At 42.4% G+C, this 19,380-nt stretch overlaps 1 protein-coding gene across 1 annotated transcript in view; it reads right to left on the bottom strand.

Moving 5' to 3' along the window:
* The window catches only part of SOS2 (son of sevenless homolog 2 (Drosophila)), a gene marked incomplete at its 3' end in the record, with an annotated part of 44,433 nt that overhangs the window by 19,729 nt on the left and 5,324 nt on the right, over positions 1-19,380 (bottom strand). Inside the window, exons 3-10 of the mRNA XM_008944676.1 lie at positions 19,056-19,187; positions 17,107-17,271; positions 16,212-16,415; positions 14,542-14,685; positions 9,653-9,763; positions 8,189-8,287; positions 1,902-2,029; positions 881-1,536 (exon numbers count right to left, since the gene is read on the bottom strand). Of these exons, the coding sequence (XP_008942924.1) occupies positions 881-1,536; positions 1,902-2,029; positions 8,189-8,287; positions 9,653-9,763; positions 14,542-14,685; positions 16,212-16,415; positions 17,107-17,271; positions 19,056-19,187 (1,639 nt within the window). The remainder of the gene's footprint in view (positions 1-880; positions 1,537-1,901; positions 2,030-8,188; positions 8,288-9,652; positions 9,764-14,541; positions 14,686-16,211; positions 16,416-17,106; positions 17,272-19,055; positions 19,188-19,380) is intronic.

The following is a 19,380-nucleotide window of genomic DNA, read 5'->3' as shown; positions in this document are numbered from 1 at the left end:
GAAAGAGGTTAAACTTTACCAGGCACCAAAACTCAGCACACTTTAGATATGGATGACTTGGGACTCACAGACAACACAAGCATGGATTACTTGCAGACCAACTAGTTGCATCAGTGCTGAGCTTCAACGTGGGAAATGCTACTTCTTAATTATTATTTTTTTAATACACGCTACCTAGCCTTAATTTCACAAGAAAGATTCACTTAAATACCAGGCACTTTTGTAAAAGGCAGACAAAGGAGACAGTTGCTATTTCAGAAGTTTGCAAAAATTGCACACCACTTCCACCAGCATCCTTTTGTCAGCATTACTGTGTCCCCTTTCAGTGCCTGCCCTTCACCTCAAACTGAGGATCTAACATTTTTTTCAACATTAGCACTCCATGTAACTATTTGAAGCTTTCATTTCTGGGGCTTTAAGACAGTGTTCCACATCAAAGACTAAGAATGCCAGTTGTGACTTGCCTCCTCCCCTACTGAGGGACTTCACAAAGTGGTAGGTTGAAGTATCATAAATGTAATCTCCAATCTTTTTGTCCCTCCACAGTCACACAGCCTGTAACTGCCCCGCTGCCTGAGCCAGCCTGGGCTCAGGAAACACCAGTGGCTCCTGTTAGACCACTGGCAGCTGTGGGGGTTTTATTTTTTTAGGGGGGAAGGGGCTTGCAGACTTGTATTTCCTTACAGCTTTGCCAGCAAAGCCAGCTGGCTTAATAACAGATACCATGGGCTTTTTTTTCCCTGCAAATCTTGCTTTACACTTAACTATATGCAGAAGAAAAACCAACCAAAAGATGAAAGGATTAATTTCATCACCCATACAAGCATGAGGTTAAAACCCACACATGTATCTCTCTATATCCCACAACTGTAAAGGATACCTGCATACATGTGGTACGTTAACCTTTCGATCAACTTCACAACCGTTCCTCCTTTGATGATAGGAATGCCATTCCTGCTTTGCAAGTTGTCCTCAAAGACAATGTTATCTTCAGAGTCTTCCACCACAAAACGATACACGTTTGGGCTGGGCAACCTCAGGGGCTGTTCATTTTCTTCTTGCAGCAACACCGCATCGAGCATCCTATCCAGAGTACTGCGATACTGGAGGGAGATGAGAGCAGCCATCCAGTTACTCTTCTCCTCAGCAGACTTGGCAGCGAACAGGATGCTGTTCTCATCCTTAGAGACCAGCTCGAAAGCGTGCTTGTATTCAGAGGTGTCATCTTTATCAATGATCTGTATTTTCCTCATGATGATCTTCTCCTTCAGCCTGTACTCGGCGTTGCTGTAGCCGGGGAGCCGCGACTGCCCGTGGTTCGTTTTGCAGCTGATCATTAAGCCATCGAAGAGGAAGATGTGGCGCTCGTGTTTGGCCCCGACCTTTGTCAAGCCACCTTCCATGATGAACTCGTTACAGCACTGCCCGATGTCCTTCCCTTCCCAGCCATCAATGTTTTTCTGGATTTCATTCATTTTCTTGATGGCCAAGTGCTTGCTCCGTATTTGCCGGTTGTAGAAGCGACACACTGGCTCCCTGGAATGAATGAAAGAAAAAGTCAAGATGGGCACGTTCCACATCTGCCATCCCAAGAGACCCCAAAAAATCAACTCTATGAATTGCTCATATTGTTATTTCTTTGCCCTAAATATGGCCTGATCGAGTTTAATGTTCCAAATAAGCCACATGCACTATTCTGGCTAGGGATGGAGTGAGATGTTGATGTTATTTATAGAAGTGGACCGTGAAGGTTTTGGGCTGTTACTCCCACTTCCACTGAAAACTGGCATAAAGCCATGCCCTAGAACAGAAATACAGAGCAAAAGATTACAATTCCTTCCACATCATCCATCTCCTTCCTTGCCAGTTCTGGAAAGCAGGGCAGTTTTGTGGACTGTTACCCGGGCCGCCGCCTTGGGGAGTGCTTGCTGTAGATGCGCTCCATGCTGCACTGCAGGTTCAAGAGAGCAGTGATGGCTTGTTTCAAACACTCCCGGTCCTCTTCATCTTCACTGCACTCCTGCAATTGCTGAGACATAATAGAACGTTTTTGTTTCAGCTCTCTCTGGTTTATAGGAGGGGAGGAAGACTGACATTCTTACACGGTGTTATCTGCGGTACTCGGTGAGGTCCATGACCTCGAGTCAAGGAGAGAGTTATTACCAGAAGCACACTCAAAACTAGCTATGCATTTAACTAGAAAAACATTCAGCAGTTATTCGGGAAAAGTCAGTAGATACTCAACAGGAGAGAGTTACACAAGATAACTCTTTAACCTTTTACCAAGAACCAAGAAAACAGAATTTGACCTGTTATTTTCAGATACTTTTTTTCCTCTTGTCTTTTCAACAATCTCCTGTTTCACAACTGATTTTATTAAATAGTTTGGAGGTTTGAAAGAGCCAAGAATTAAATACTGGTTTATGTAACCACGTGTACGTAGTTTTCCTTCAATGAGTCCATCAATCTCAATGTTTCAGAGCAAATTTAAAAGACAGAATGACCAAGACTCTCTTTGCTTCTTAACCATTTTAAATCCTGCCACCTTCAGCAAACTCACCCATGTAAGAAGAAATGTCCATTTTGGAAGGTGCAAACTAATGTAGTAATAAAAAGAAATCTGAAATCCAAGATTTGGTACTAATAGCAAAATGTAAAGACAGTGAGAATCTGTGTATGTCCTTTTTATAAAGACTAGGTTGGTCTCCACCACTAGGCAGAAACTTTGAGTTAGGAAATCCAACAGGCTTTTGTGCCATCTCCAGACACTCAGTAGCAACATGCTTTGAGCAAAGCTTACCCACAGAGTTCCTCTTTTTGGTTAAGGTGAGCACTCCTAAAATACTACTGATATAAAGTTTTTTTTTTCCTTTTTAACCTCTTTCACATTTAAGAGAGTATGATTTTTTCTTAAAGGAAAGTCAAGCAAATGGATTGCTGGACAAAATCAAGACAACGTGCCACGCAGTTTTGGATACACTCTGTTTTACCTACATACTTTAAGAGAAATCTTACTTACAATCACTCAGCATGGCAGAAGCCTTCTTTTCCTTTCCCCACTACGTTCCCTCAGCAAGGATATGTAGCTTCCTCTAAAAGTAATTGAGAGAACAGGATTTGACCAGATTGGTCCACTCCCTTCACGGAATTTCAATTCCTAAAGTTTTTAATTTTCACATGCCCAAACAACCTCCATCTTGCCCATGAGAGAAATGAAAGTTTCATGGCCAAAAAATTTCTGGGAAGTTTATGAGCTGAGGAACAGTACAGGGAAGGGAAAAATAAGATGTCTACCTCTGTGGAAACCCTTCTTTTCTTCACTAGCAGCCACAGAAATGCAAAGAACATAAAAATGGTGTGAAAAGATGATGGGTGTAAAATCCTAAAGGTGGAAAAAGTTACTGAGTGTGACCACATATTTTCTTCTCACATGTCCTGGGCTGTGTTTGGCATTGAACAGCCATTAAATGGCATGGTCTGCCTTTTTATTTTTTTTGTATTAAAAAAGAACCACAAACATTTAGAAGTAATCTCATCCATTTCTACACCTTAATGCACAGATGCCTGGAAATCAGGCAGAGCACCTGAAGAATATCTCATTCTCTGTAGCCACTGGACATCTGCTTTTCCAAATGTCAGTTCTTAACAAGCATCCTTCTGATTAAACAGCAGATGCAGAAGCACAAAATTTTGTGTAACATTTTCTGAAGACAGAGAAAACAAATCATTCTAAAAGGGAACTGGGGGTCCTGCTTGGGCCAGATAGATTTCAAATACCAGTGATGATACACTGCAAATATTAACTCTTCAACTGACTGTACAGAACGGAGTAATGATGAAGACTTCACTGAAATTCTACCACGATGATCCTGTGGAATACTGACCACAGCTGCTCTGTCAGTCAGTGATTGGGTGACAGGGGAAAGGATCAAAAGGTGAAATTGTGTCCATTTTGGGTTGCTTGGTAACAACACAGCAGGTCACATGCAGGAGTTAGGGATAATTTGTGCCTGTACATCACAGGATAAGGAAGGATACACTCTGTTCATACAGGAGAGCCTTCCTGGACATAAGCAGAGACCTGAACAGCCCTCTGCTACCTTCAGGACTTTAATGACACACCTAACTGGCACCCTGCCCAGGATCTGGATGGATTATATGACCTCTTGAGCTCTCCACACTGCATCCACTGGATAACGCCTCCTGAAACTCCAGTATCAGCAGACCTATCTCTGAAAGCAAACCTGGAGCTTGGAAGCCTGGATGAAACACTGAACTCTCCTCTACAGTGCCAGCATTAAGGTGTTCACACTTGGAAATGTCAAGCACAGTGTTTTAAACCCAAATACTCTGATCATCAATTAAAGATATCCCAATTTGAATATATTTGGCTTACCTGTTCTCAAGATCTAACAGCTTTGACTACTACCACTGTTTTTTCCCTCAAGATGGTTATATTTCTTTAGTGTGACTTCCCTCAACCTTTGCTATCATTCATTCTAACACCACCTACAGGAGGTTCATTTTCTGACAAAACCAGAACAAGCAATCAACACTAAAGTGACAGCAGAGCCTGCCCCTCTGCCTGAGGTGTTCCAAGGCTATTTCCCGGTGACCTCTACATGGCTGCTAGCAAAAAGCTCCAAACCCAATGCATCCAACATGGGGGTCTCCAAACGACACCTAACCCTTATGTCTCTTGCTTAGGCAAAGAGGAGTCTCCAAAGCAGATCCTGCACCAGGGGCTGCACAAACAGGGTCTTGCACCAAGGAGAAAAGTTCTACAGCATGGAAGAACTTTCAAGCTTTTCACATTTTGATGTCATTCACTTTAGTTTTGCTATTTTGCAGAAGAGCAAACACTGAGGCCTGCACTTCTGTCGATCATTCATTATTTCATTTACCTCCCAATTCAGCAGTGCTTTTTTTTTTCTGATTTTCTTTATAAGTAACAGCTTCAATCCTGTTTTCTCTCCCTATTGAAGCCCTGAAAAAATGTATTCTACTGCTTTTCCTCTTCCATTTTTGCCAAGTCTTTTTCAACCATGGTTCCTAGATACAAATCTAACAGTAATAGAGAAAGTGGTACCAGTACTTTATAATATATTAATATTGTTGAATAAATATTTTATCCCTAAAACACTCTGCTTTTTAAGAAATCAGTGCTATAAATTTAGGATGTTCTCAGAATACAATATAGAATTCAGATTTTAAACCTGCAACCAAAGTGATGACAACAAGACTCTGTCTTTACCATTCTTGACTACAGAGTGGAGTGGTATTTAAGATTTGTGCTCTATGCTTACAAGGTTAGAAAGATTGAAGACAGCCAAGTATCAGCCTCTGCAGCTGAATTTTAACTCTATTCAGGAATCTTGCATGCTGTGGATAAAGGTCAATTGCTCTAATTTTCACTGCTAAAATTCCCTAATTAAAAAAGGCATTGCCTAACACTACCTCTCACGCAGCATCCTGCCATATTATCCAAATTAAAAACAAAGGAAACAATAAAATGTTTTTGCACCACCTGCCAGATTTTATTCTGCAAAGCTATGAGGAAGTTTAAGAACGTGCATGTTTAACTTGATCCTGTCCATATTAGCAGGGGAGTTATGAGCAGACTCAGAGCCCCCAGGAGACAGAAAACTCTTGCAGCAGTACAGATTTAAGAGAGGCTATCAAAACCAAATTGTCTTCTCTGGGCCATGGTTTAAAACATAAACAGTAACCACCCTTTCCTGTCACTGATGAAAAAACTCTTAAGTCTTAAAAATACACAAAACTCTGCTCTCTAAGGGACATAAGTTAAGGTGCCCCTATGACAAACTCTACTCAGCTTGTAAAATCAGTTAAACTTTTGGAATCTCCCAAGGCTGCAGCATAGGATTTCACTCTTTAATTTCCAACTGATGCACTCCATTTCCCAGCTTTAAGACACAATGGGTCATTAATTAGCCTGACCTTCAGCATAATACAGGTCACTAATCCAATTACGTCTTTTAAACCTGAAGAAAAAGAACATTTTGAGAAGTTGCAGAGAATTATGGTATGCAGCAGACCCTTGTGGGAAGGGAAATTCCACTGCTTTGAGAGAGACCTGTCTCCAAAGCTGGGGGTGCTCAACCTGCAGCAAGGCTGGCAGAACCATCCCAGGCTTCTGCTGCCATCCTGTATTTTAGGTCTTTGATCAGCTCGTGGTCTTTTGGAAGATGCCCTCCCAGAAACATCAGCTTTATGAAGACAAATATTAAAACTATGGCAATGTAAAGTTTCTGTTCTCAAATAGAGACAGGGCAGTAATCTAGAGAAAAGTTCACTGACTGTTAGGGTTGGTTTGGGGTTTTTTCTTTGTGATTTGGTTCTATTTAAGGTTTGTTAGCTGTTTTCTAAACTGACTATCAACAGAAATGCTTAAAGACTGGTGGAGTACTGGCCCAGAGAGGTGTCAGAGTCCCCACCCCTGGAGGGGTTCAAACAAGGTGTGGGTGTGGTACTTCAGGACATGGTTCAGTGGTCATAGTAGTGTTAGGTTGATGGTCGGACCTGAGGATCTTAAGGGGTCTTTTCCAACCTTAATGATTCTAAGATTTAAAATTTATTGAGACCAATTGGATTGAAACATTTCTACAAAAGAGTAATCCATACACTGGAGACATGTGGTTCATGGGTTAAAATAAATCATCTTTATTTTTACTTATCTAATTCAGGATATGCAGAAAAGTCACAGCAAACGTTAACAAAAACAAGTCTGAACTTAAAGGGAAAAAAGGGAATATGTATAAAATATAAACTACAGACCTGGTCTATTTTTTGGCTTAAGATTTTTTTGAGAAATTTTATATGGTATTCTACCCAAGTTCTGTGCAGCAAAGTGTCCTTTTCATACAAGTAAATACCTTGAAAGACAGAGGAAGACCACAGAACACACCTGTGGCACACTGCTAGGATCACTTTTGATGCTGAGAACTTGAAAGTGTAATTTCTGAAGCAATTTCCAAATGTCAGCTAGGGCCACAGGATATTTCACCTGTTTATTAACAAACTGGCATGCGCTTAATTTACTTACCCTTATAACCATGATGAACTTTCCCAACACAATGGGACAAATAGGAAAGGTTTTTTTAACATTGTCCTCAGCTACTTCAAAAAAAAAAAGCCCAAATCTAAGTATTTTTCAAGATACTGCATTTTCTACAGCAACACTATTTTTCCTTATTCGAGAATGATTATTACAGATCTCAACTGTGAAATTTCTGCTGACTGCTGGCCTCTCTTCTCATAACTCACAGCAAAAACATTTGCTTGTAAGCAAAAAGATACATACTTACGTTACTTTTTGGCTTTTAGCTGTTACACCCAAGGGAAATATCTACTGATGTGAACCACCTTACTAGTGCACATCAGGATAAAATATATGCAAGTGATCTGTGGTCAAACCAATAGAGGCTGTTCCAAAATAAGTAATGCCTCAACAGGCAGAATTGCTCATAAATACAGACTAGATGCCAAACTAAACAACTTCTATGGTAAGATCCCTGAAATACGACCTACAGAAATAACTTTTTATCATCTGAATCAGAATTCCATAAAGCCTGACACTTCATCAATGTTATTTCTTAGAAGACAGAAAATAAGAAAATAACAGTGCTTATTTTCATTCTTCCTCAATATGGAGAAAGTGTGATATGCTATGGAAAAAAAAAAAAAAAAAAGGGTATTTTTTTGCTGTATCTCTTCCATTTAGGGCTCAGGATAGTTGAACTGCTGAAAGGAGGTGTCTGCCCAACCCCCAAAATAAGGTCAGCCAAGCTGCAAGTGGAGTGTGACCCGAGACTGGGAATACTGACCCAAATTATGCTTAGCATTTTCTGAACAGACAAAAACCGTAGAACTCAAGGAAAGAAGAAATCAGGTTTGTGTGTTAATTTTTAACTATATTAGAACTCAAGTTCAATAAAGGTTTGTTTAATAAAATACAGTTCCTTCAAATGTTGCTATCAGAGCAACCACTGCTTTTGAAGATATTTTTAAAATTATTTTACTTCCCAGAGATATACTAACTGATGTCAAACTAATGTTTTCTTATCTTTCAGTTTTCAAAAGCAGCAAGTAAAATCTAAGCATCTATTTAAAAGCTCAGATTCCCCCCACTAAGAAATGGTTTTAACAGGAGTGTGGCTTCATTTACCTGTAGTAGCTCAAAGTAGTGCAGGCAATGATAGACTGGGATGAGCATGAGCCGTGGCAGGACATAGCGAACAGCTTCTTTAAACCCTTCAGCAGTGGACTGGAAAGGAAAAATAAACAGGATTACTGACATTGGAATACTCAAAACAGGACTGCACAAGGCCTTGAAGTCAGCCCTGCTTTGAGCAAGACAGTTTTTAGTAGACACACCCAGGGTGTCCCTTCCTATCCACATTACTCTATGCTTACATCTGGTAGTAAGGAAGAAAATGAAGTTTCTAAAACCATTTTTGTCTAATGAGACTCCTTTTAAGACTCAGAGTCACAGAAATGCTCTGGACATCAAACAAACAGAATTATTGTGTTAACTAACACAATAATTGAAGCTGTAAGACAAAGAGGTTTTCCAAAGGCTGATGAAATCTCTGCCATCTTCCAGATCAAGAGAACCATTCAACAGAAACTGGATTACCTCATTTCCTTTTGGAAATGAACCCCATGTATGACTTCTGGCTGCAACTCTCTGCAGTTGCTCAAGACAGTTCATATATGTTCATAGCCCAGAGCTTGGACCTCTGCCTTCACTCCACAGCTTGGAGAAGAAGTGTGAAGGATAATCCTTGGGAAAGCCCAAACCTTTCTATGGTGAGGCAAGTCAGATAGGAGACCAGATTCACTGTCAAATGGCTCCATTACCAAATTAATGTGTAACAGGGCTTCAGGCCTTAAATTTGTTAGGGAGGCAGGTGAAGGGCCTTACTTCATTCACCAAGTGGTATTTAAGAGTGAGATGACCCAGCTTACCAAGTGCTCAGAGCCGGAGGAAGGGCTCTGAGGAATCTCAGCTTGCAGAGACACACGTCCCAGGGAACCAACCCCTCAAACCAAGTGCTTCTCCAATGTCTGTAGCTGGGATCACCACTGACAGAACACTTGCTCTCTAAGAGCAGCTTCTCTAAGTGCTTCTTTGAACACAAGTTCAGTCTTCTGAGCACTAGGCTTTAACAGCTCTGCCACATTGGCAGAAAGAAGTAATAACAAATAATAAATATCACTGATTATCTTGCTGGGTAGTCCTATGAAAGAAATGATTCAAGAAAAACTACCAGTCCCAGCCTCAATGCTGACCAAAGGGGTCCAGGATATGTAAGGAAGGAAATGAAAATGCCTGGGGGCCCGTGTTTGGCATGAGAAGGCAGAACAGGACTAGAAGAGGCAGGTATGAGCAGTTACCCTCCACTCTCAACTAAGAGTCTGACATGAGGACAACAAAAACTGTAAAAGACTCATAGAAGGGTCAGAGCCAAGACCAGTTTTTACAGGAAGCGGCAGAGTCCAAGTACCTTACACTAAAGAAGGGTCAGAATCTAGAGGATTCCTTCCTCAGCAGGGAGGAATTACCGAGTGAATTCAAACCTTTGAAACATTAGAACTAAGCAGTTCAGTATTTCTCATTTGCACTCACCTGGAAGTGGAGAGCAACAGCAGGTTTTGCCATTAAGTTATTAAAATGCTCGTGAAATTGGGGGGAGAGGATATCCTGGGACAAGGTTTCATATGGATCAAAGGCTTGCTCCTAAATCAAAACACAGAATTATATACATATGTGAAGGGTGCAAGAGATTTCTGCTCCATCTGCTACAATTAATTCCTTTAATAAGCTGATACACAAGTGAAACCTTTCAAGAAAAGATCAGCTTTGCAAAACAAATATTCAGTAAACCACAACCCTTTTTCACTTCCAAATTTTAAAAGCACAAATCATCTTCTCAGTGTTCCTCAATCTCACCACACATATCACCAACACAAACTTTGCTTCACTGAAGCAGTGGGAACCAAGAGAAGTTCTTGCTTTCAGTCATCTGCATCCCACACAGAATGGGGATCTACCTCCTCTCTGTCAATAAAGAATGATGCTTGGAAAAGAAGTGCAGGTGAAGACAAACTTTGGAGACTATCCCAAAGAGGCACCATTGTAACACCACCATTTTGGGGTCCCTCACCTCAGAATGGTCAGTCATAAGTGAACCTCATGAGGTCCAACAAGGCCAAGTGCAGGGTCCTGCACCTGGGCTGGGGCAACCAGTGTTATCAGTATAGGCTGGGAGAGGACATGCTGCAGAGCAGCCCTGTGAAAAAAGACTTGGGGGCACTAGTAGATGAAGAGCTGGTCATGAGCCACCAATGTGCAGAGGCAGCCCAGAAGGCCAAAGGCAGTCTGGGCTGCATCCAGAGAAGTGTGGCCAGCAGATGGAGAGAGGTGATTCTGCCCCTCTGCTCTGCCCTGGTGAGACCTCCCCTGGAGTCTGTGTCCAGCTCTGCAGCCCCCAGCATAAGAAGGACAAGGAGCTGTTGGAGCATGTCCAGGGAAGAGCCACAAAAATGCTCCGCGGGCTGGAGCAGCTCTGCTGTGAGGACAGGCTGAGGGAGCTGGGGTTGTTCAGCCTGGAGAAGAGGAGGCTCCAAGGAGACCTTATAGTGACCTTCCAGTACCTGAAGGGGGCCTACAAGAAGGCAGGGGAAGATCTGTCCTCAGAGGTTTGTAGTGACAGGACAAGAGGGAAAAAGTTCTTTAATGTGGGGGCAGTTGATCACTGGAACAGGTTACCCAGAGAAGTGGTGAAGGCCCCATCCCTGGAGACATTCAAGGTCAAGCTTGATATGCCCTGAGCAACCTGACCCAGTTAGAGATGTCCCTGCTCAGTGCAGGGGGGTTGAACTGGATGGCCTTTGGAGGTCCCTTCCAACTCAATACACTCTATGATTCTATAAGCACTGGACTTGTGCAGACTTTTCTGGCTGGGGTGGAAGGCTGGGAAAACCCCTCACTCTGGGCCAGAGCAGGGAGTCTGAAAGTCTCAGAAGTTCTGAAGACATCAAGGGTTTGAGGTGCAAATATCACGACTCTCGCTGGAGTATCTGGTTGTGATTCTGTAATGTCAGCTACAGCAGGATGGGATGGGATGGGATGCAAACCTGACTGTACACGAATCTGCAGGAGTCATTTATGACAGCCCCAAAGCCTGTCAGGCCATTCCCCAGTCTCTGCAGATTCATGGGCCTGAATCACTCATGAATCACCAGGTTATCCAGTGCTGATGGCACCATGCCCAGAGCAGGCACACACTTCTTTCCACCTGCCTGCAGGAGTGCTTGTCAGAATCCAGGCTGCAGAATTTGGGAGTCTCAAACACCACAAAAGCTCATTTGAACGTTCAGGTAAAGTCCCAAGTCTTCTATTGCAGAGGGTCCGGGGGATTTCCTACCTCACTCACAGGGCAGCCACAATTCAACTGTTTGTGGGGAGGAGAGGCACAGAACACACTCTCTTTTCACATGCAAATTGTAATCAGCTCTCTCAACTCTCATCAGGATTAGAATCATCGCTGTCCATTCACATTAGATTGTATCTGGGAGAGGGGATGAAGTGGAGGAAGGTTTGGCACTTCAGCAGCTGGAGAGAAATGGTTACAGGCACTCTCTAACTGAACAGGCCCGTTTGCTCAAGCAATCTGAACCCAGTTCATTGCCTGAGGGCTTTTTTGGAGTTTACCCCATGCCCTCCTACTACCTGCAAGTAATACTAGGGTCTTACTTTACAACATCCACATAAGAGACAGGGGACAGATTGGAGCATCTCTGCCAGGACAGGCTGAGAGCCCTGGGGCTGTTCAGCTGGAGAAGAGAAGCCTCAGAGGGGATCTGAGCAATGCTGAGCAAGAGCTGAAGGGCCCGCAGGGGGGCAAGAGGATGGGGACTGACTGATTTTCAGTGGTGCCCAGTGACAGGACAAGGGGCAACGGGCACAAACTGGAACCCAGGAGGTTCCATCAGAACAGGAGGAAAAAAGGCCGGAGCCTGGAGCAGCTGCCCAGAGAGGCTGTGGAGTCTCCTGCTCTGGAGAGATCCCAAACCCACCTGGACACCATCCTGGGCACCCTGAGCTGCTGGAGCAGGGGAGTTGGATGAGGTGATCTCCAGAGGTCCCTTCCAGCCAGGAACACTGCATATACACCCAGGCTTTAATCAGTATGTCAAGGTTTTGGGTTTGTTTTTTGAACACAAGATTGAAACAAACTGCATTAGGTTATCTTCCCCAAGAGACTAATAAAAAAAAAAGGGGGGGTGGGTGGGTGTGTTTCATATTTGCAGTGGGCACAAAGACCTTCTGCTCTCAGTTTGGAGGCTCTCCCACCACCAGCTGAACACCACTACAGCAATTCACTCAGGCAATCATAAAAACCCACTGTAGTAGGCAGAATTGTAAAAGTTACCACCAAGTACACTTCTTTCACCAGCATATTAACAAATAGCTGTTTCCCACTCATGTGTGTCAGGCATCAAGTTTTTGAATTTCCTTCACACTAGGAAAATGTTTTCTTTTCCCCCAGACTTCCTTATCTCAAAACCACTATGATATTTATATTTAGACCTTCCAGAGAACCAATGCAGAAACACAGACAAAGCAGGAAGATTCCAGCTTGTAAGGCTGTTTGGTTTTAATTAGCCTTTCAAATAAGTTGAAGGACCTTTGTAGTGGAAACACCAAGTGAACAAGCCTGGCAGTGAGATAGGCAGAGCAAATAAACACTTCACTTTCACATCTCTCTTGAACCATCCCTTTTGCAAATACAGAAAGATGATTTCAACACCCGAGATGATCAAAGAAACAGCCTGGTTATTAAGTAGGTCTTGCTCTGGATTAGCTGAATTATTAAATTCAAACTTACTACCTGCATAAGAAGGTTTGAAGAATAACCTGGTTCTTCGTTTCCTATTTAAGTTGTTGTTAATAAAAAACAGGTGAGATTTTTACTCATGGAAAATGATTTGTTACCTGCAAAACACAGGATGCCTAAGAGTGGTTTTTGCAATAAACTGAGCTGGGCATGCTTTCCAGGAGAGTGCTGCACTATTTTCAAAGTTTTGAGTCTCTTTTTTTTTTTTTTCCAATTTTAATATAACAACTATGTATTTCATTGTTCAAAAGCTTCTTCTCATCATTATCCAAACAATTATGCTTTAGCAATTAAAAGCTAAGACCCAGTCAACTAACTGGACTTTCTGATTCATGAGGGGATTATTGAAGTGAGGCCAGGAGGACTTCACAACATATTTATGAGCAGCACATAAGCTGAAGGACCCACATTCTTCACACTCACAAAAATTTAAGTTTCCCAAATGGCACTGGTGTGTTCATGAAGTCATCAGAATTTAAAATCTGAACATATGTTGAAGTGAAATGCAAGTTTTATTGTTGTCATTTTCTTTATAAGAAGCATCATTTTAAGATAAACCCCATAAGTTTCACATTCACCATGTGGTACATCTGAGAGACTCTCAGGTCAGAAGATCTCATTTGACTTCCTCTGTAAGAGAGCTGAGGTAGTTTACATGATTACCTTTGTGATTTGGTTCAACAAGCTGGGCTGAATTCACCTCTTGCCTTTCAGATACTGCTTTTTATTTTTGCTGTGCACCTCTCTCCTGAATTCCAGAGAAATTCTGTACTCTATTTTCAGGTCATGAAGGTACCCAAATACCTACCCTGGTCTAACTGAAGTGAGCTCTATCTCACTGTAAAGCACCATATGAAAAACTTTAGTTTTGTGATTCTGTTCCTTAGCCTTCCAGTATTTCAATGCCCATTTAAAACCAACATAAAGCCCATAACCTGACAAAATAATTAATAACATTCCAGTAAAAACCACACCAAATCCATATGCAGCATCTTCCTTTATTCCTGCTCTTTAATACCTGTTTTACTGGTCAATGGGTACCAATAGTACTTCTGCTACTATACTGATGTGAGCTTGTGTCTGTTTTAATACTTCATTCCTTGCCAGAGAAACTGCTTTGCAGAGACATTTCCCATTCCAGACTCACAACAATGTATTTGCCTCAATTAAGAACAATTTTTGCTAAGTTTCCTCACTGACCAGAATTATGCAAGTCACTCATCTCGCAGATCTATATCCAACTGTTATGATTTTTGGGTAGCCTTGGGCTTGACACCAATGCTTACAGAAATCAAAGCATCATTTTCTTCCAGGAAGCAACCCCAGGCAGTCAGTTCTTTTCCCCCATATCCCTACAGCATCATAGCACTTAATTCCTGCTCTGAAATCAGATTTTAGTTTTGTGCTTACCTGCTTGATATTGTTTCTCTGACAGGTAGAAAATACACTTCAGCTCACCTACTAAAGAATTGGTAGGGAAGATCTCTGCTCAAAGCTTAATAATAGGACGTTTTACAACTGCAAATTCATCAGAGTTATGACCAAAAGTTTACTAAGAAAATAAAACCACCAGTGATTTTAAGAAAAACAAACCCAACTGAACAGAACACTGTACCTCTGCAAGATCCTCAAAGCAGCTGCCAGCCAGAGGATGAGGGCTACTTTCATCAGTCATTTCAACAGTGTCCTCAATCAATCCTAACAGCTTCACTGTCAGCTCATGAATATCCGAAATGTTGCTAAATATCACATCGATATCCTGCAAACAGAAACCACAGTTGTGTTCAGAATCATTTCCTTGGCTTATGTAAATACTGGAGCATTTTTCATGAAGCCTGAACCGAGAGGTAAATGGAGAGAAGCCAACAAAAAGCTAGGAGGAAAGTTAAATTCTATGGTCTTCCCAGCCCTGCAGGCTTGCCTGGGCACATCCAGCCTTGCACAACTCTCACCCCAGCAGAAGAAAAGCATCCTTCCTGGGCTGGAGCAGCAGCAGTGCCAGGACAGGGTGTTTGGTGCTCTGGACACAACCCCTGGCCTCCCCAGCCACAATTCACAGCCATCCTTCTGCCCTCTGCTCACTCCTGTCTCTCCCAACAGAACAGGAAGGAGCCAATTTCAAGCAGCTCCAAGGTCAGATCCTCTAAACCACAGGTAAAACTGAAGCAGCTGCTTGGCTGCTTTAACAGAACACGACCTGAGCATGGAGGAGGGATCTGCAGCCTCCTTTTCCACATTCTACTCGTAGGCTTTTCAAATCCACACACCACAAACACACCCAGCTAGGCAACCCCTTCCAATGATCTGCATTCTTCCTCTGACCCCTCTGAAACATGCTCCTCTGAAGCTCCCTCTGCCCCAACCTAACACCACAGAGCTTCCCTGACCTCCTGCCAGTGCCAAGACCATGGCAGTCCCATCGTGGGAACAAGCCCTTGTGAAATTTCTCATGCCCGTTCCCATACAACAAAAGAATATTCCTCAGCTCCAAAAATATCCCTCCCTTCTGCTCCCATCATCTTGGTTTGAATTCTGCCCCCACATTTGCACAATTCTCTGATGTCCTATCAGCTACTGAGGAACCTCCACACCCAGCTGTAATGGGAGCGTCTCCTGCTGCCTCTCTTTTTAACCTGCTGGTATGACCTAAAAATCCCAGTTCAGCTTCTGGCCAGCCTGGTCCCCTTCTCCTTCCTCCCACAGGATTGATTCACTGATCTCTCACTATTACTTCTTCTCTTAAAAGAGCTGGGCTTCCTTTTTAGACTCCAGCATCCTGAAAACAGAAACTCGCCACACACACCATTTCAGTTGAATATTTCAATCACTCATCCATCAGGGATTGTCTTCACAGGCCGTCCCATGCTAGAGAATCCAGAGCCAAGGGCTGTTGTACTCCTAGTTGTGCAGGCAGGGCTGCCCTGGGGTAGGTTTCAGCCATCAATTCAAGGGTTCATCTGCATTCCCTGTACACTCAGGCACATAATTGTTGATTTTATGTTAAGCAAAGTGTAACTATGACCTGCAGGACCAAAGGGCTCCAGCTACTGCTGGCATCCAACAGGGAATCGTGTCCATTAACCTCCACTCTGAGAGCAGCACTCTTCATACCACTAACAGCAATCCCTCCATTTTATTTCAACGTGAAGTCAACACTAATTATTCACTGACATACAATCAATCAAATTTAATTTTACCTCCGACAGAGTTAATGTAATATTGATATGTTATGGCTGCTAATGGAGCAACCAGCATTACCCACCAATAACCTATGAGAGGACTTACGTGAGGTGTGAACAACTTTCTGTTGGACAGGAAAGCTTCCCGAAATACTTTTATGATCAGATTCAGCTCCCTCAGATATTGCCTTTCTTCTGCAATTTCATTTCTCACTAGGTCATAGTAGTTGAGCTCCCCAGAAGAAGAGGGTTCATCTTCACAGAGAGAAACCAAGCCGATGTCATCCTGGTCAAACATATCCATCAAAACCTAGCAAAGAAATTGTAGAAATGACATGTAAGCCTGATTTTTACACTTGGCTCGAACTCAGCTGTCTCAATGTGTTCAGAGAAGTCCTCTGAGTTTTTAATACAATACTTTCTGTGATCACTTTCACAAGGGAGTAATATTTAAACTTTGGCAGCAGAAGGCTGGAGCGGTTGCCAAAGCCATTTTCCCCTCTCTAAGTTAGTACGACCTAGAAAACAAGTTAGAATTCAGGCAGAACCAACTCTGAAAACAAGGCATCTTGCATAAGTCTTTGACAAAACCCTCCTGATAAAATTAAATAAAAATGTTTCTCGTTTTTATGAGGATAAAAACTAAATATCTCCTCTGTATCATAAAGAAGGAAAGAGATGTCATGACAAAGTGGCAGCAGGAGGGCAGCAACACAGCTGAGCAATAAAGGACAACAACATTTTCTGTCCTTAAATTGTTTTGTAAGTTAAGTACTACTACTGTTCCAAAACTTAACAGGCTTAACTTAGGTTTAATTCTTTAATGTTACAGGTCCATCATGAATGAGGAGAGAAACCTCTACTTTTGAATAAGATCAGTCTCTCCCACCTATCCTACTTTGGATGCATCCTCTAAAACATAAAAATAAATGAATAAAATAAATAAATCAGCCCTAGAACCTACCATTGTCCAAAAGACTGTTTTAAGCCCAACTCCTTACCTTATCAGCACACATTGATACTTTAATGTCCTGCTGGGAGATCTCAAAGTGTCGAATATTGAAAACATAGTTTCCAGCCAGCTTCAAAATGTCAGCTGAGATGTACTCTAAGACAGCCACAATGTACAGAGAGACATGGTAATCCACCTTATACCCCAGGACTTCCTGCAAATTGAAAACAAGAAAAAAACCCAGCTATTTATTCCAGGAATTCCTTCAGAATGACAATGAACATACTGAGTTTTCTACTGAAATTGATCTTGTAATTCACAGAAATGTAACAGGGCAAAGGACATCACAGGGAAATTTGAGCTGCTGCCTCAAAGGAAATGCAAATATTTCCTTGTGCTGTTTTGCCATATACTGACAGATGAAAAGCTTCAGAACTTTCAATAATCCTTTCTCTAAAAACGACAGTCCTAAAAATAGCATCCCTTCAAGGAAGGAACTTCACTGGAGCCACTCTTGTACTTGAATTCCAGTCTGTATCTAGGCTCAGTGCAGGACTCCTGCCCCAATTTGGACTCTTCCGAAAAAAACATGCTTCATTATGATTTGTTCTTGATGTAAAAAGTTGTCTTTCATGAAACTACACAGTGTATGTCCAACCTGTTATGTACTGTGATCTATTTCCACCCAGCCTTTACATTTGGCCAAACAACTAAGGCACCTGCATTTTTCTGTTACATAAAATAATTAAACCTAATAAAGTCTGAACAGAAAAACAAAACAAAACAGGATGAATGTTGCACATTACTCTTGTGATAAATGGTCCATGTTCTGCAGAGCATGGCCTCTTACTTCTGACAGGACCATCAGGAATAAATACAGGTAAGCTCATGCATTTGAATAAGGTAGTCTTGGTCCTACGATATTTTGATGCATCTTCTAAAATCATTTTCTGTGCCTATGTCCACACAGTTATAAATCTGACTTCATAGAAGACAGCCAGTGTTGTCTAGGAAGATCTTATTTAAAGCTGTATTCTTTCCTAACATCCCTTCCCCTCTCATTAACCATCACAAACTGAGACACTGTGTATAAGAACACAGCGACTACACCTGAAAAACTGCTTTAATTTCTGCTTATGCTTGAAAAAGGTTTCCCCAGTGCAGCTGGAAACTCTGGTGCAATGATGCCACCACTGGGGAAAAGCATTTTGTAAGCTGTGAACAAAAACCAAAATCAAAAGAAACAAGAAATCCCAAAAAAGGGCAGGGTTTGAATCAGCCTGAATCTACTGACTCAGCACTGATCTAAGAGCGATTAAACACCAAATTAAAAAACAGAGTCCTGTTTTATTGGCAAAGCCCCTGAACTCCACAGGGGCGTGGTAGGAACACATGCTTCCTGCACCATGCCAAATCCTGGCTGCAGGCAAGGAGCTCCACAACTGCTCTAAGGAAGGTGACATCTAAGAACTGACGCAGCCACTCTCCTCCCCAAAACCCACCACCAACAAACTCGGGATTTGGTCTTTTGTTACCCCTTGCTGATTTTAAAACCAAGCATGGGTGACATTCAGGAGCAGCTGAAAGGACACGGATACATTTCTTAGTTGACAGTATACAAGGAACAGGATCTACTTGTTCTCTCTTCTATTTTGGCTTCTGTAGCATTTTGAAACAAATAAAGGTGGCAAAACAGTGCTGCTGAGGTAAGTGAGTTATCTGAGTTGGTCTGGGGTTTCTCTATGTTAAAAACTAGCAATATTTCAATGTAGAGCACCACATTAACACACATCAAGAACGTGATGAATTTAGGGATCTGCTTTTATTACACACTACAATACAGTCTGTTCTACAGTGACTCTTTCAGACAAAAGGAGAAACTCCCCTAACTTCACACACATTAAAGCAGCACTTTAAAGGTTATGCTGGAGGGCACTAACACAGGTGGGGGCGTGGGGTGGGCAGAAGCAGCAGCCAGCAGGTTGCTGGTTGCAGTACCTTCAACAGAGGGTGGATTTTGTCCACAGGTAGCAGGAGAGGGTTTCTTCTTTTCCGTTTCTCTATGGCAGACTGTGCATCAGCGATCGCCCACTTGTCTATGGGATGGGGAAACGTCTTCTGAACCCGCTCCTGTCCAAACACACAGAGTGCACTTCCATGAACCACAGCAATCACAGAGGAGTCTCAAAAAAACAAAGCAGCAAATTGCTTCCCCTCTAGTACAGGCAATTCTCCTGCTCGGCGTTTGCAACGCATTTCCCTAACTGTTCTCTCCTCCTGGCCCAGCTCGACGTCGGTCTTCTCCATAATCCCAAAGAGCCGC

The sequence above is a fragment of the Merops nubicus genome, unplaced genomic scaffold (genome assembly GCF_000691845.1).
Source record: "Merops nubicus isolate BGI_N331 unplaced genomic scaffold, ASM69184v1 scaffold2037, whole genome shotgun sequence".
In the NCBI taxonomy this organism is placed as follows: Eukaryota; Metazoa; Chordata; class Aves; order Coraciiformes; family Meropidae; genus Merops; species Merops nubicus.
Note: the sequence above shows the minus strand (reverse complement) of the source record. Positions and strands in the feature narration are given on the sequence as shown.